At 36.9% G+C, this 17442-nt stretch overlaps 1 protein-coding gene across 2 annotated transcripts in view; it reads left to right on the forward strand.

Annotated features, from left to right (window-relative positions):
* BAZ1A (bromodomain adjacent to zinc finger domain 1A) overlaps positions 1-17442 on the forward strand; it is a 64463-nt gene that overhangs the window by 30364 nt on the left and 16657 nt on the right. Inside the window, exons 9-20 of one of the 2 annotated variants that reach the window (XM_065064059.1) lie at positions 1111-1277; positions 2084-2179; positions 4001-4139; positions 4580-4726; positions 8159-8254; positions 8383-8607; positions 9253-9418; positions 9687-9800; positions 10940-11064; positions 12588-13196; positions 16011-16174; positions 16351-16505. In XM_065064059.1, coding sequence (XP_064920131.1) covers positions 1111-1277; positions 2084-2179; positions 4001-4139; positions 4580-4726; positions 8159-8254; positions 8383-8607; positions 9253-9418; positions 9687-9800; positions 10940-11064; positions 12588-13196; positions 16011-16174; positions 16351-16505 — 2203 coding nt within the window. The remainder of the gene's footprint in view (positions 1-1110; positions 1278-2083; positions 2180-4000; positions 4140-4579; positions 4727-8158; positions 8255-8382; positions 8608-9252; positions 9419-9686; positions 9801-10939; positions 11065-12587; positions 13197-16010; positions 16175-16350; positions 16506-17442) is intronic. The other variant, XM_065064060.1, reaches the window with a different exon arrangement.

The following is a 17442-nucleotide window of genomic DNA, read 5'->3' on the forward strand; positions in this document are numbered from 1 at the left end:
CAAATATACTATATTAATGTAATAGAACATTAATTTAAACTTTTAACCTGTAAATAATGTTTAATTGGAATGACAATTACTGACATTCATAAAGTATGTTATAAAGAGCTGCTGTAGTACTTCACTAATGATGTAAAAAGGTAGCAAAATACCAAGTACCCTGAAAAATCATCCTCCTTAATATGTAGAAACCTACAGAGCTCAGCTTTACTGCTGTTGTTTGCTGGGTGAGAGCTGTCGCTGGTATGTACAGTAGCTATCTGTAAAAACAATCTAACCCGTCTTCAGAACTTTATAGGAAAATGTAATCCAAATCTTGGAGTGCCATCCTCTTGGTAACAGAATCTTTTTTCACTTTCTTCACTCATGATTCTAGCTCTCTTGCTTATTCAATTAAAATGGGAAGCCCCCTAGATACCCTTTTATTTGTTAGTGTGTGTGTGTACATTGACAGACATTGTCTGTCACAGAAAGTGGAAATTTGTATCCTGCTGTTCTTCTGTAGACAACTGCAAAGAAATCTGATCTCCTCAGGCAAGAACATTTTTTTTACCAATTAAAGTTAATCTTAAACTGTGTAGCAGAAGTAAAACTTGCACAAAAGCCACTGAAATACTTAGTAGGTTTCAAATGTATTGGCTTTTCAGTAATTAATGTATTTAAAGATCACTTATGTAAAGGTTTTTACTATGATAAATATTTCATGGTTGTATGCCACACCTAGTTGTGACATGCTTTTATTAGGCAGTCATTACTAATTATGTTGGTGTAATTATATGCAGTTGGAATTGATTCTCATCTTTATAGGTCACTTGGTAAAAAAACAATGCACAAGTAATAAACTTCTGTATACGTATAAAAACAGAAGTTTGACTTTATTACAGTGATGACTACCTTGTAAAACATCTGTAATACTTAGGCTTAAAATTTTGGTTCTCTAAAGAACTTTCAAGTGATTGAATTTCTGGTTGGCATAGAAACAATTCAGTTGTCATAACTATCTTTTTTCATATGGTAATTATAAAAAGACTAGTTTGTTTAGCACAGTTAGATAAAATTAACATTTTATAAAAGAAAAATAACTGTTCTGCTTGTTTTTTTCCTTTCTAGCTTTTGAAAAAGCTAAATTAAAACGAGAGAAGGCAAATGCCATAGAAGCTAGGAAAAAGGAAAAAGAAGATAAGGAAAAAAAGAGAGAAGAATTAAAGAAGATTGTGGAAGAAGAAAGGATGAAGAAGAAAGAAGAGAAAGAGAGACTCAAAATAGAAAAGGAAAAAGTAATGCATTTGCAGTTTATATGTTTCGTATAGGAACAAGATAATGTCTTTCTAGTTTGTTTCTTAGTTGTTGTCTGCTTCAAGTTATTTTCCATGAACTGTTTTCAGTTAATAGAAATGTACTTTCGAAGAATAGGCAGTTAAATGACTACGGATTTGTATTTCTGGATAATATTCTCTATATAATTTTAGTTCACGAACAGTTTGCTTTGAACATAATTCTGAATTAATGGTGTGGGGTGGGAGTTTTTTGCCAATAACACCTGGCAGGATTTGATTTGATGGTTGTCTTCTACTTAATTGCTAGAGACTGTACTGTGTCAGATTCACAGTGTATTAAATGGTTGTGGGTTTCCATGTGGTTTCTCTTTGAATTGGAATTTTTCACTCTGAATGTGAAGAAATTATTTATTCCACTATATTTCACCACAGCCACATCCACAATCAATTTTGATGGTCTCTTTTGTGGCAACTTTTAATAAAAACTCTTATTTTTAGTTTTGTGTTTTTTATTTCCCTCAGCCACTTCCATTAAAAACGAACAAAAGCAAAAAACCCCACCACAACAACAAAACAAACAAACAAAAAACCCAACCAAACCCAAACATGTCTAATTCAACAAAGTATTACCGGAGTTTACTTTGAAACATTTTTGCCAGTATCTTCTTATAAAAACAAATCATTCTAATTAAAAATGGTTTCATTTTATTTTTCAGTGTAATGGAAATCATAAAGGAGGCAGTTCTAGAAACTACAGTAGGGTGATCTGACCATATTTCAAATACAATTGTGACGCTCTCTTTCAGGAAAGAGAGAAGCTGCGTGAAGAAAAAAGAAAATATGTGGAATACCTGAAACAGTGGAGTAAGCCTAGGGAAGATATGGAGTGTGATGATCTTAAGGTATGATTGAAGTTGGAGTAGCTCAGACTTACACTTTACAGGGTGCCTAATGTAGAGGCAGAACTAGATCTGATCTGGATGCTCGGGGTTGTGAATCACCTGCAGTCGTGTAATATTTCCCAGTGCCGATGCTAAAAGGATCACCTGCATCTGTATTTTCCCCCTCCAGAAAATCTTTACAGGCTGTTCTCAGTCTTAACATAGAACAGATGTCTTTTTAAAATGCTGATGTTACTGAGTGGAAGGTATTCAGTATGCCTGACTCTTCTGTTAAATGTACAACATGGTCTCACCTAGAATAAACCCAGGTTACTTAAAAGATTTGAGTAATGAAGAAACCAAATTTTTGGCTGAAAAATGTAAAAGGACGTTAGCATGTTACTCTCTGTGGCATTCTTTTGATTTAAACTCTGACAGTATCCTTGCTTAACAAGCATCTTCCTGAATGATCCTAGAAACCTGGAGAAAATAACAAGAATTTATGTCCAAAAGAACTTAATGTTCTAAACAAGAATATAGTGTGGCTGTACATAATGGAAGATTGTCTAGCGTTACACATTTATGTACACTTTATTATGACTTGTTGCCACAGGGGATAGTGAAGGAGGGAAAATTGTCAAATGCAAGGATGGAGGTTTATTTGAGGTACACAGGGAAACATGACAGTGCAAAGAGGACAAGGGAGGAATGCAAGAATGAATATATTTGCAAGGAGAGCTGCATAGGCCCTTGAATATGTGAGGAAAAACTCTTAGCTGTGTAGAGAAAAGAGGAAACTGAAGAAAGGGAATAACTTTGTCAAAATGAGAGGTAGCTCTGCAAAACAGTGCTGCTATGTTGCAACTGGAAAAGAAACATTGAGGGGTGGGAAAGTAGTGTCATCACTGCAGTCAAAATTGACAAGAATATGAATACAGATAGGTGTAGATGAGGAAGCAAGAAGAAAGATCCACCTGTATACTGCTTTTAAAAAAAATCCATTTTCAGGAAATGTATGAAATACCTTACTGTGTTCTTCTCAAAGCACAGTATTTGGTGTTCTCCTTGTTAATGTTTGTGAACTGTCATCATTGTGGAAAGGAGCCATCCTTCTGGAAATTGTCTGCTAAGAAATGTTAAGTGAAGACAAATCTTGAAGAGTTACATCAAGATACTAATTTGAAAGTCAAACTCAGTGTTAGACACTGTTGTCTGAGATTTGGAGGTGGTCTCTGTTCAGTGGTCTTGTCACATGGTTACATGAGCTCCCTTTAAAATGTCTTTCATAACTGCCTCACTAGCATAAAACCCCAAGTACCAGAACACTGGCTCATTAGACATGATCTTGCATATCCTAGTATTAGATGGGTGTGGTTTTATGTGAATGTGATGGGGTTTTGTTTGCTTGTCTTTGCAAGCAATAATGAGTAACATTTAAAAGAGTATGTTTATTTTTGCTTGTCTGGACAGTTCCACCAAAATTAAATTCAAAACTCTTGTGAAATAATGCAGGTTTAAAGGAAAAATCTTGACAGTCAGTGTTCTTGACTTGGAGTGCATTTGAATTCCTTTAAAGGAAGATACAAAATAATTAAACTTCTCAAATATTAATAAACTTTTATCTCAAAAGATTTATGTCTATGTTGCATGCACTTCAGTTTTTAAAGTCAGTACTACCACAGATGTTACCATAATAATTGATTATATGTCTTGCAGAACTGTTTGTAGTAAAATGTAAAGAAACCCAACAGATACACTCCTTAAAATTATAGGCTAGTTTCAATCACTTGTGTACTCTGCAGAAACCAAATGCAATATTAAGTTGTCCCATTTGGATTACAGGAACTTCCTGTTCCAATGCCAGTGAAGACGAGACTTCCTCCTGAGATCTTTGGTGATGCTCTGATGGTTTTGGAGTTTTTATACGCTTTTGGGGAACTTTTTGATCTTCAAGATGAATTTCCTGAAGGAGTGACTTTAGGCAAGTTGTTGTTTATGTGGCAAGGTGCCCAGATGTTGTGATGTCCCTTCTTCTACCAACCAACCAAATATCTTAAGTGCACCCAAGTACTAGTGCTGAAATTTTTTCTGTACAGCTTTAATGTCAGTGCTTACACGTGCATATAAATCCACTTTTCACAGTCAACTTCTACAGTGTTTATAAAATCAAAATTAATTTAAATGTAGAAGCTATTAATCTATGTATTAAAATGTCTACTTGTAGTTTATTCTTGCAGTTAAATATTAATAAAATAATGTTATTTTGTCAGCACTCTTCCTGACAGAATCACTTTAGGAATATTTGTAATAAGTTATGGAACAGTAACTTGATTATCATACCTGAAGAAAAAAAATGTTTTCGCTCTTCAGTGCATAATTGTTTCCAACTTTGCGGTAAAAGTGACGCTTCTTTATTCACAGAAGTTTTAGAGGAAGCTCTTGTAGGAAATGACACTGAAGGCCCACTATGTGAATTGCTGTTTTTCTTCCTGACTGCCATCTTTCAGGCAATGGCCGAAGAGGAAGAGGAAGTGGCCAAAGATCAAATAGCTGATGCTGAGACCAAAGGTCAGATACTTAATTTTACTGCTGAAAAACTGAAATGCCACTGGAATTAACTTTAAACTGCATGATTTATGGCATTCTTTTGTTTAACCTTGTCTTATTATGCATGGATATTGTATGCAAATTGACTTGTTTTTTCTCTTTTAACTGAAATTAAAGCTTTAAACTGGGCATGGAGGGTGGGGTCGAGGTGGGGGAATAGAGAAAAAACAAGCTCATTGTTACTACAATTGTATCCAACAAAGCATAATAAGCTTTTAACAGCACTGCTTATGTTTTGGTGGTGAGGCAAAACTCTTCTTCACTTTCCACCTCTTCCTTTAGCACTGTTAGATGTTTCTCCTGAGGGTCAAGAAACAAAGCAATTTCCTAAATCTTCTCAAAGGTCTTTACCTGTAGCTATAAAAAAAAATCTGGACCTGACTAGATTAAAAACTAAAAATCCCCAGCACAGTAAAAATGAAGAATTTTATGTTCATTGTCCGTCAGGATTTGGTGTGCATCCACAACTCCTAGGTTCTGGCATCTGTGTTTTTCACAGAATCACAGAATGTTAGGGATTAGAAGGAACCTCGAAAGATCATCTAGTCCAATCCCCCTGCTGGAGCAGGAACACCTAGATGAGGTTACACAGGAAGGTGTCCAGGTGGGTTTTGAATGACTCCAGAGAAGACGACTCCACAACCCCCCTGGGCAGCCTGTTCCAGTGTTCTGTTACCCTTACTGAGAAGCAGTTTCTTCTGATATTTAAGTGGAACCTCTTGTGTTCCCATTTGTACCCATTGCCCCTTGTCTTATCATTGGTTGTCACTGAGAAGAGCCTGGCTCCATCCTCGTGACACTCACTTTTTATATGTTTATAAACATTAATTAGGTCACCCCTCAGTCTCCTCCAAGCTAAAGAGACCCAGCTCCTTCAGCCTTTCCTCATAAGGGAGGTGCTCCACTCCCTTAATCATGTTTGTGGCTCTGCGCTGGACTCTCTCCAGCAGTTCCCTGTCCTTCTTGAACTGAGGGGCCTGGAACTGGACACAATATTCCAGATGTGGTCTCACCAGGGCAGAGTAGAGGGGGAGGAGAACCTCTCTCAACCTCTCACAGTTACTCTGCCTTTGCTCTTCACTCTATGGCTGAAGTTGCCCACGTTTTCAGAGGCATTTGTTGTACACTAAACACTGATAAGAAGGAACTGCAGGCTTGGTTCCAAATTTATGTGGTCTGTATATGTGTTTTCATCCTTAGTCACCTGTTTCTCTTCTGTGTTCAGGCAGCTCAGGGGTTTGATCAATGGTCTGTGAATGCTCTAAGCCTCATTCCAGAGAGCACTCCACCTAGTGCTTTGGAAAGAGTTTGTCAATAACGCAAACTTACAGTATTTTGTATATTGCCCTTGCACAATTTGGGTTTTTAATGCCCTTGCAAGGTGCTTCTGCCTATTTATTTCAGCTCAGTTATTTATAAAGCCTTGCTGTGGACCAGAGAGCTGGTCTGACTGCTTTGTTATGCTCATTGAGCATCTAGTGATGGTCTCTCAAAACTGTGTGTTAGTGTGAGGAGGTAGAAAGAAGCACCAGACTGGGAGCCTTGAATATATTTTAAGATGTTACTGTTGCTATGTACCTGCTGTGTTTTGAATCTGAGGTCTAAGACTTCTCCCAATTCCTTCACCCTCTGTGGTGCTTGGTGGAAGGGAAGGCAAACATCGTCACCATGCTGTTGTTAAGTCCAGTGTGTCCTGTGTTTATAGACTGCCAGATTGCTGACTAGTTAAAGGAGAAGCTTTCACCCTTCATGCTGATCTTGTATTTCATTAGAGGTAGATGGGAACATAAGAGCCCTTCCAATTTGGGGTCAAGTGAATCCTGTGGTTCCCCTGAAAGGCAGATGCGTGAGGTACAGGAAGGCTTCTTTAATGCCTCCCTTGAAGATTGTGTATTTTCATGCTTAAGATTTATGTTTGATCTATAAAATGTCTTTATATAAAACATGCACACTATCTTCAGCAATAGAGGTTGCTCTTCTTAATTGAATAAAGTTACAGATTTGATACGAAGTTAACAAATATAGACTGTATTTTAATTACCGTTGAATTTAGCAATTGAACTTTTTTTTTTTTTTTAACAACTGAGAGCCTTGCTTGGACAACATAAGCAAGGATTCCTTTATCAGGTAATCATAGAATGGTTGATTAGATTATTAATTATTCATAGAACTGATCACAAAAAATGTGACATAACTTTTATATTTTAATTTGATTATATGGGGCTGGCAATTGCAAAAATCTGCCATTTCACTTGTAGTTCAGCAGAGCTGTGGGCAGGGCACTTAATCTTTTACTTGCCTTTGAACTTTCATTTCTTGTCACTCTTGTTTAGACATCTTCTTTCCTGTAAAAGAACCACATGTTCTCAGCTTTGTAATTCTGGCGAACCAAACTAGTAGTAGTCAGCAGTTTTGCTCACTTAAATTCTGTACAGGCAGTGTTTCTGCAACAGAAAACACCGTGAATGTGGGGTTTTGGTGTGTATAATACTTTCTCAAACCCTGTTACACGGGTACAGTGAGAGGAGGGGTGTGGAGGTTAATTTGCAATGTTTGGGTGACAGTTTTCAAACAACATCAATCATCATACAAGACTCTGTTGTGGATTTGTTTTTTTACATAGTCTTAGTTTGGATTTGTGGCTCTTTAATGACGTGGTGACTTTTAACTGCTTAGTGATTTGGACTTGAATAAAGTGAAATTGTTGAAACAGTATACAAGGCTGAAAGAATTGTGCCAGCCCTCTGGAGAAATACCTGTACGTGCTAAGGAAACTTGTCTAAGAAACAGGAATTTTGCCATTTCTCCCTTTCACTGCTCTGCTTCCTTGGTCAGTTCGCTGATGTGCGATGCTCCTCGTTAAGTGCAGGTGCTTGCTTTGGTGAAATACAATTTTTTTTGTCATGCCTTAGTAATTGTATTTGTGCAGAACAGTAAGGCTATATCTAAGTTACAGATTAAAAGTATAAAGGGAATGGTGATAACCAGTATCTGATTGGTTTAGGTGATCTTTCCTAAAAACAAAATAATGGTAGAATACAGGTGTTCTTGCATTGTTTGCTTTAGCTTTCAAGTGTGTTTATGGATTTGTTTCTGTTTTTATGTTGCCATTGTGCATGTTTTGTGCATTGGGGTTGCTTTAACAGCTTCTATATAGGGAAAACAGTGTGTAGCATGTGGTGCATGTCCTTAGCTTTTAGTTGGATTTTTAGTTGCATTTAAAGATGTGTAAATTTTGATTTGGATGTTGAATTGAGTTTTGAATACATTGATGCTTTTGTAAATATTGGCCCCCTTTGCTTTGTCTGCAACTTTTAAAAAACGGCTTGCTTTCCTCCCCTCCACAGTACAAGTTTTAATTTGCACTAGAATAAAGTGTTTATTTCCTTAAAGATTTAACAGAGGCTTTGGATGAAGATGCAGACCCCACAAAATCTGCACTGTCTGCAGTTGCAACTTTGGCAGCTGCATGGCCCCAGTTACATCAGGGTATGTGTGGGTTTCACTTCTTGTTTTGTTACTGTTCTTATTTTGCTCTGTATTTTAAAGCATATTTTTAATATTTATATGAATTTAAGTATTTATATAAAATAACTGTTCACTCTTCTCAACTGTAGGCTGCAATTTGAAAAACTTGGATCTTGATAGCTGCACTCTTTCTGAGATTCTCAGACTTCACATTCTAGCGTCGGGTGCTGATGTAACGTCAGCCAATGCAAAATACCGTTACCAGAAACGAGGAGGGTTTGATGCTACTGATGATGCTTGCATGGAACTGAGATTGAGTAATCCTGGTCTCTTGAAGAAACTTTCAAGTACCTCAGTGTATGATTTGTTGCCAGGTAATGAAGGACAGTAAATGTTAGAGGTGATTAGATTGCTCATCAAGTGATCAGATCTATAACTGCTTCAGATCAATGATGGTCAAAATGTACTGTATTATAAAATAATTTAGGTTGGAAAGGACCTCTGGAGGTCACCTAGACCACCCTCTGTGCTCCAGCCCTGACAAGCCGCAGATCCCACCAGATCAGAGATAGGCGGAGCAAGGCAGTCTTGTTACTTCTGAGGAGCTTTTAAAAATACTGTAAAAAAAAATTAAAAAAAGTCAGTTTTACTTGCAGAAGGGGATCTCTCTGGGAGAAGCATCTCAGTATTTGATTAATCTCCTGCTTTTTATTACTGTTCTGGTTTGGCTCTTTTGTTTGTTATTTGGAAATGGAGAAAAAAACCTATTATCTGCTGTTCCTTTGTCTCAGTTTTGAAGATTATTTTATCTAAAAGTTAATAAATCAAAAAAGAAGGCTTGCATCTCTGAGCAAAGCAGGTATTTCAGGAAATGCCTCTTTGCAAGTGCAGCTGGTGCACTAATAATGTTTGTTCGCTTTTTCTTGAGTGAGAACCCATCTTCAGTCTGGAGTGTGTACCATTAAGGCTTATTTATCAATTGTATGATGAAATATAAAAATTGGTCTGAATTTTATTAGGAGAAAAGATGAAGATCCTTCATGCCCTCTGTGGGAAACTTCTGACTCTCGTCTCCACTCGAGATTTCATTGAGGACTCTGTTGACGTGTTACGACAGGCAAAACAGGAGTTCAGAGAATTAAAGGCAGAACAGCATCGCAAAGAACGAGAGGCGGCAGCAGCAAGGTAAAACCAGGATATGGAAAGCTAAATTTTGTTGCTACAAATTAGATTAATTCCTCAGTTTCAAAAGGCATATGAGAAAAAATAGCAGTGTTTGTGTTTTATACTGTTTTCTTGAGACCCTAAACAGGAGTGAAACTTTACTGTGCTAAGCGTTGTCCTTTCCCATGTTACTGTTATTTTTAGATGATGCAGTGGTATAAAAGAAGAAAGATGTGGCCAGATCAGATACTAGATGATTGCAACTGGTTTTCTGTATTCTTTTTATTAGGATACGTAAGAGGAAAGAAGAAAGGTTAAAAGAACAAGAGTTAAAAATGAAAGAGAAACAAGAAAAGCTGAAGGAAGAGGAGCAAAGAAATCCTGCTGTCGAAGTACCTCTTGGGTATGATACATAGTATTACTGTGACATATATGATACAGCACTTCAGTTGTGTGCCCAGACCTTACCTATGTAATCTTCCCTGATGTGATCATATATGAAGTTATATTTAAATATATAGCCCTTACTGTTGATTTTATTTTTCTTCCTAGTACAATTGCTTTATGAAAGTGATTTTCTTTTAAAATCAACTTTTATTGTACTCATAATTTTACCAGCTGATGAGAAATTTACAAAATCTAATTTGTTGGGGGTTTTTTTGCATTACTTTTTGTCTTGCATTTATTTCTTATCTGTGAATATCTTCATAACAGACCATTCTAGTTTGTTCTCTAATTTGAGGAATTGATCTGAGCTAGATAATACTGACCTCACATAACAGTTTATGAATCAAATTTAATAGCATTTTAAAAAAATGCTGTGTTATCTTAGATGATTTCCGTAAAACCAAGGTTTTTTGTTCTATTAATAAAACTGTATGGTTTCAGGTGGTAAGATTCATGCACAGGCACCTGTATATGATTCCAGCAAAAAAGCAAAGTGTGTATACAACACTGTATCTTTACCTGCTTGAGGAAGGGAGTTAGTTAAATAAATCTGCTAGCAAAAGGTGAGCATGGGCCAAAGAGAGATTTGTGCTGGTTTTGAAGCTGTAATTGAAGAAAACCCAAGTTATCCTTTAATGGTTGTATGTAGTTCTGTAGGTTTTTAATTGTATTTGCTAGATAAGGGGGAAATGTGTAATAAGCGTTTTATAAAATGGTATACATTTTGAGGAGGAAACACATTGTTTTAGTCATGAAAAAAATAAGGTCAGTAGAACTTCACCAAGATGTCTCCAGAAAGGATCTGATTATATTAATGCTCTTCAAATGAAAGAGTGAATAGCAAAGAACGGTTTTTAATCTTTAATATGAAACTTCCCATTTATAGTTTAGTGGGTTTCTTCTGGATTTTAATACATTCTATGACTTGGAAGTTTATTTTTAAAAAGCATTATAGGTCTTTGAGTAGCTTAAGTATTTCTGAAAGGTAAATACTGTTTGTATAGAAGATGCTGTATTCTAGTGTGTATTTTCTTCACTCCATTCAGCTTTTAATACATGGCTGATCACTTAGTTACCTTTATTTTATTGCGTCAGGGAGGAGGAACGGGAAGACCTTGATACTAGTACAGAGAGCAAAGAAGCTGAACGTAAAGAGCAAGACATGGACACAATGACAGAGGATGAAGAAGAGCTGGGACCAAACAAAAAACGAGGGAGAGGTAATGCTATAATGTCTTCTTCATTTGTGTACATGTATGCACACACACACGTGTGCAAGCACCCGGGAAGTTCCTGGGTTTTATAGCAAATTCTTATAAAGTATCAATCTTTCCTGTAGATTTTTTAAAGGAAAAACAGAAAACCCACCCAGACATGATCCTAATGGGCTCTTAAGCATTGAGCTGGCCTGATGTAGTTCTAGTGGTCAGGTGTATGGTGTCTCACACTTCTGTTTCATCTTGTCTTCCATACTTGGTTTCCAGATTCCGCTTTTGTCTAAAAAAAGGCCCGGGCTGTTGCTGGACAAACCATGACAGTTACGAGCCGTGTACTCAAAGTCAAGGAGTTCTAGGAGTCTCTTCTAACAGGGTGTGGTGTGGGTTTGGTGATTTTTTGTTAGGAAGCTGCAAAAACAACAGGTATTTTGAAAGAAAATGTTACATTGAGTGGTTTGGTTTCATTTGCCTTTGTTAATGAAGCAACATAACTTCTGTACAAGAGTACAACTAGGTTTCTCCACAGATTTGATTTCCTCAACAGTGTGCTAGTAGGAGCTGTGGTGCAGTAAATGGCACAGCCTGCGATTTGTAATTAAATATAGATACTGCCACAGGAGGATGAATTGTTGATGGCTTTGGCCTGCCACCTTATCTGTGTCTTTCTCCCATGAAGGCCTTGTGCTCGTGTCTGTGCCGGTGAAAGTCCTGGATGATCATGGACTTAAGGTTACATCTTGTACAGTTCCTAACAGTACCTGGGATAGAAATTCTGAGTCATTCAGTAATGCAGGTTTGAATATTTCCTCCAGCTTTATGATAGCAAAACAATGACGTCTTAAAGAGAATGTCAAGTTTCTCAAATGCCCGTGTTTGAGACATTGTGTGTGGAGGGCAAACAAGCGTTATTTCATTCCTACAATTGGAGACACAGGAGGTCACCCTGGAAATCAGTAGAAATTGACTACTGACAGCATCTTTCACCCTTGCATGTGTTAATTACAAGATGTGCTTTTCTAGATGACTATCAGGACGTGATTCTTTGGTAAAATAAGATGTCAACTGGAATATTTTCAGCTGATATAAGTTGATGGTAAAAAATAGTAGTGTGTATATATATTAAAAAAAAAAGGATGAAGTAATGTAACTGAGTTTGCAATAAAAGCTCTTATATAGGGATTCTGGTTTTGCCTGAGGTCTTTGGCAGATTTAATTGATAATTTCAAATATGATAAATTAAGTCCAAAACATAGTTAAAAATAATTGTCAGACTTGGTCTAGTTTCTGCGAAGTGAAAGTATGCTAAAGATAGCTTTCTCTTTATCAAGAGAAGGGGGTTAATCACTTGAATTTTTCTTTGACAAAACTAGTATTGTTTCTTGACTGAGCTGATGGTCTTTGACAGGGTAAGTTTAACTAGTTTGATCAGAAAGGGACAGAACCAAAACCCGCCCTTTACTTGAGTTTTTGGTTAAAGAAAGAATTTGTAACTGTCTTCATATCATTCTTTTTCCCTTAAATTTTAGGAAGGAGAGGGCAAAATGGATATAAAGAATTTACAAGACAAGAAGAGACCCCTTGTGAAAAGAGTGAACCTCTTACTGCTGAAGAGGAAGAAGCTTTAAAACAAGAGCAACAAAAGAAAGAGAAGGAACTGTTAGAAAAGATTCAGAATGCAACAGCCTGCACAAATATCACCCCGTTAGGTCGTGACCGTCTGTACCGACGCTACTGGATTTTCCCCTCTGTTCCTGGATTGTTTATAGAGGAGGACTATTCTGGTCTCACAGAAGATATGTTGCTGCCTCGAACCTCTTCCTTTCAGAATAATGTACAGTCTTGCACAAATGAACCTCAGGTATTCAGTAAAACTGGAGAGTCTTTGAAATCTTCTGAATCTACCTCCAATATTGACCAAGATTCACACACCAGTGTTGTTGTAGAAGTGCCAAGGCCAGTATATAAACCAAACCGTTGGTGCTTTTACAATTCTCGGGAGCAACTGGACCAACTCCTAGAGGCTCTCAATTCCCGAGGACATAGGGAGAGTGCCTTAAAAGAAACTCTTTTACAAGAAAAAAGTAGAATATATGAACAACTAAGCAGTTTTCCTGTGGAAAAGTTCCATATTCCAGGTAAATGAGGACTTCCGGATCTTAATTTGCTTCCATGGCTGTAATTTCTATGTAATATTCTAGAAACTTCTAATTCACGTTTAATTTTAATTCCTAAGAAATATGAATTATTCTTAAGCATTATTTCAGTCTATAGAAAACAGGTTTGGCGTGTGGCCTGTTTCCCTCTGCCCATGATAGATTTTAGTTTTGTTCTGGTGTTTTATCCTGAAAAGAGCAATAACTTTTCTGTTATCTCACTGCTTATTAAAACGGGATTGGCTTTTAAACAAACATCTTTAGGCAGTAATTTGAGCTTTGGGAAAAGATTAACTGGAGAATAAAGATTAATACCTGCTGAAGGCAAATCATAGTATTGATCATCTGATGTCCTCAATTCCAGTATGATGAAAGAAGACACAGATATGACACTGGAGACAGAAACATTGCAAAGGGACACAATTACTACCTTGATTCGTTGAACAGGGCACGTTCTTTGCCAACATTATAATGCTTTGGATTATTTGAAAGCCTTTACTGGCCTGTTGTGAAGAAGGGAATGACAGTATATCGCAGGGTCATACTAAAAGCTTTGGGAGGAAAAAACAGTGTAGCCTGTTGGTTGTTCTGTGGGTTAATGTCAGTGCAGTGGTTTCTTTTCTATTTTTTTTTCACCTTCTTTTGCTTTTGGCTGAGGCTTATTACAGGAGGGGGACACATCTACAGGGCAGTGTTGGTTTTATGGGTTTCAAAACTGAGGAATGTAGTTGAAACCATCCTAGACCTACGATTTAGGGTTTTTTCCCTTTTCTCCTAGCCAAGTATTTTGCCATTTATTGGCAAGGCATTAGCTCCAATCCCTGATAAAATTCTGCATACACAAGATCGCAGCTGGCTTGTTTGTGGTGTGTTGGTGGGTAGAGGATGTTACTAAAATGAAACTCGCCAGGGTAATGTTTAAGAAATTGCAGTTTGTTTTGAATTATGCCAGATTACTGTCAGTATTTTAGTGTACCTGAATTATTCATGACAGAGATGAGTTGTGTTTTACTGGAGTGCGTGTGCCAGAACATGCCACAAACACATCAAATACTACTAAATCTGTAACTGTTTTACCGTTTCTTTTGACAGAAACTAGCACAGGACAGAGTTCTTGCGTAGTAATTGAGCTTTATTTGGAGGCATCATGGCTTATGGCTATGTTTGTGTTTTTTGTGAGAAAATCTATCATTTTCTGATATATTTGTGTTTGTATGTGTAGTTCCTTATTTTTCTAGTTGCTGCACCCTTATATTTTGTATGTTGTTTTCTGTCCTGAAGCAACTTGATTTCCCAATCATAGATTTTTATCTTTCTATGCTAGAATTATAGTGTAATGTTGATTAAAAAAACCCAAAACAAACAAACAAAAAAACAACAAAAAAACCAGCTTCGAACTTCACTTTAATAGAAAGACAATTCAAATGCAGTGTTCTAATACCAGTGCCACCTCCCCTCTGTGGTAGGTGCCCACATGCAGCTGTGCTGGGGAGGGGGTTTCTCTGCAGTGGCCTTCGGCTGCTGCCCTGTTGTCTTCACTGAAATGACTTGCAAAACAAATGGGAACTACTCAGTGATTCTCTGGTGCTCTAAACTGCCCTTCTCTGTTTTCTAATTCCCACTCAAAAGAGCGTTGAAATAAAACTGATACGTGCTATTAGCTGATTTCATTCCAGTATCCATTAACATTTCCTCACCAACTGTTTGCAAGCCAATTGCTGCTGTTTCAGTTTTGCTCAAGAAAAAAATCATTTCTTCCTTTTATTTTAAGCCAAAAAACTTTTCTCACATCCAGACATCAGAGTATATGAGTATACATTTTGAGAATATTTGCATAGTTACTTTCAGTAACAGGCAATTGTTTCTGCAGTCGAGAGCACCTTAGAAAATTCATCCTGTGCTTCCTTACAGCTTTACGGTAATTTTTTATTAAATACCTCCAAGTTTTTGCATTTACCTCCTCATCACTGCACTCCTAGAATTTAATATAAATCCTGGGAACCAAAACATTTGCCACTTATGCAGATTTACAAGCACTAATTTAGGATCTGGGCATACTTTCAGCTCTTTCCTGTGGCTTTTGAGCTTTTGCATGAATTTTCAGTTCTTTTATGAAGAGATTTCTGCATGACTGCCTATCATCAGCTCTTCCCATATTTTTCATAAATTATGTTGCTGTCTTGTTCTGTTTTTTCCCAGCCTTTAATTAGAGGACACAATCAGTCTAGTCTGTGCCTGTGTCATCTTGATCTGTTAGTTTTGGTTTAAAGTTAGATTTTTAAAAGGGATTATATTTTCTTCTGTTAGTTTTTGTGATTATCCTTTGCACATGCTTATTTTAAATGTTGTCATGATAAAGATCCATGCAAGAAAGAAAACTGAGGAGTTCTCCTGTAAAGTAAGGACCACCGAATATGAAAAATGCTAGACATTTGACTTTATTCTTTCTCTTGGTGTTTTTTTTCCCTCCTTGCACTTACAGCAGTTTTTGACCATCTACTACTTCAGAAAGCATTTTAAGACGAAAGAATGACTTTTAAATTTACAAGAATTTGTCATCTTTTGCATTGGGATGAGCGGATGCTAATCCGTAGGTCTTCCCTTAAAACTGCTTCATGTGGTTGGATCAGGTGCCTCAGTTGTCATGGAGCTGCTGGTGTTGGCAACTGTCCCTACAGGAAGGGAGTTTTGAACCTGTGCCTTCAGTTTGTTCAGCCCCGTGCTACGTTTTGTTCCAACAGCAGCTGCTTTAAGGAAGAAAGTCCACTAACGTGAGGTTACTCGGTATTTTTGCAGACAAACCTCAAAGTGACATCAGACCTTCTTCAGGACGGGGAAGGATGTCAAATGCCCATGATGGATCTTATGTATCTGCAGAGAAGCAGCTTGAGCTGAGACTTCGAGACTTTCTTTTGGACATTGAAGACAGGATCTACCAAGGAACATTGGGGGCTATTAAGGTATTTGTGAATTGTAGCATACATAGCATGGTGGTGCCATCAAGTCTGTAGCTTGAATGAGAACTCTTGCATGGTATGGGTTTTACTGAAAGCATAATTAAATTTAGACAGTAATTGGCACTAAAAGTTTGTGGCCTCTGATTTTTAGAAACTTCAAGTTTCTGTGTTTGCTTCAGGTTACAGACAGACAGTCTTGGAGAGCAGCCTTAGAACATGGGCGGTACGAGTTCCTGAACGATGAAAACAAGGAAAATGGTATAATTAAAACTGTGAATGAAGAATCTGAAGAAATGGAAACTGATGAACAAGATAAGTTTATTGTGAAAGACAGGTAAGAGCTATGATTTAAATAATGACTCTTCCCTGTGAGATTTACAGCGGTGCTCTGGGGTTTTTTTTAACCTTAAAAGTGTTTTTACCCTCAAATTCTTTGGAATAGTGTTTAAGATTTGAGTTGTAAAATGTGACATTTTTCTTTGGTTTATATTTTGTAAATGACACTGTTCTATTACCATATAAGATTAAGACATCAATTTTTACAACAACTTCTACTATTCAGATACTACACTGCTCAAAGTGAACATCAATTATCAAATAAGTAATACATTAATTCATTTTAAAATCATTTGAAATGCAGAGAAAGGTTAATCTGGCAATTCCGGTTTGTTTTCCAGAAGAAAAAACAAACAAACAAAAAACCAACACTTTGTGGGAAAAGTAGGAGTGTTTCAAAGGGAAAATGGTAATAGTAACAAATTGCTGGTTGAAGTGGCCACTGTACCTCTTCACGAGTCACAGCGAGACCCATCAGTGCAAGAGGCCACCGTCTGGATTAACCTTAAGCAATGCAGCACATCAGAGATATAATCTTATAATTTATGAATGATGATCATCCTGCAGAGCAAGCTGCAGCATAGTAAGAGAGGAAACCTCAAATCATATAGTGTTGTTTTGTTGGTTTGTTTTGGGTTTTTTTAAACAAACATTTGAGACAGATGTGGGAGTCTACACTATATCTGTTTGTTGTAAATCAAACTATAGAAAGTGAAGATTTCTAAATATTCTTTCTTTGCAGAAATATCTAATTTACTTAATAGGTGTACAGTTGTATGTCTCTATAGAATGTGAATGTTGAAATATTGCAGGAAAAAAGATTCATTTGCGGTGATCATTATACCAACATACTGTTTGCTTATGTATTCTGTGAGGTTTTCTGCAATTAGACTTTTATGAAAGCTTTATTTCTGGGTGGACTCTTGAATGCTGTG

Source organism: Columba livia, chromosome 5, assembly GCF_036013475.1.
Source record: "Columba livia isolate bColLiv1 breed racing homer chromosome 5, bColLiv1.pat.W.v2, whole genome shotgun sequence".
Taxonomy (NCBI): Eukaryota; Metazoa; Chordata; class Aves; order Columbiformes; family Columbidae; genus Columba; species Columba livia.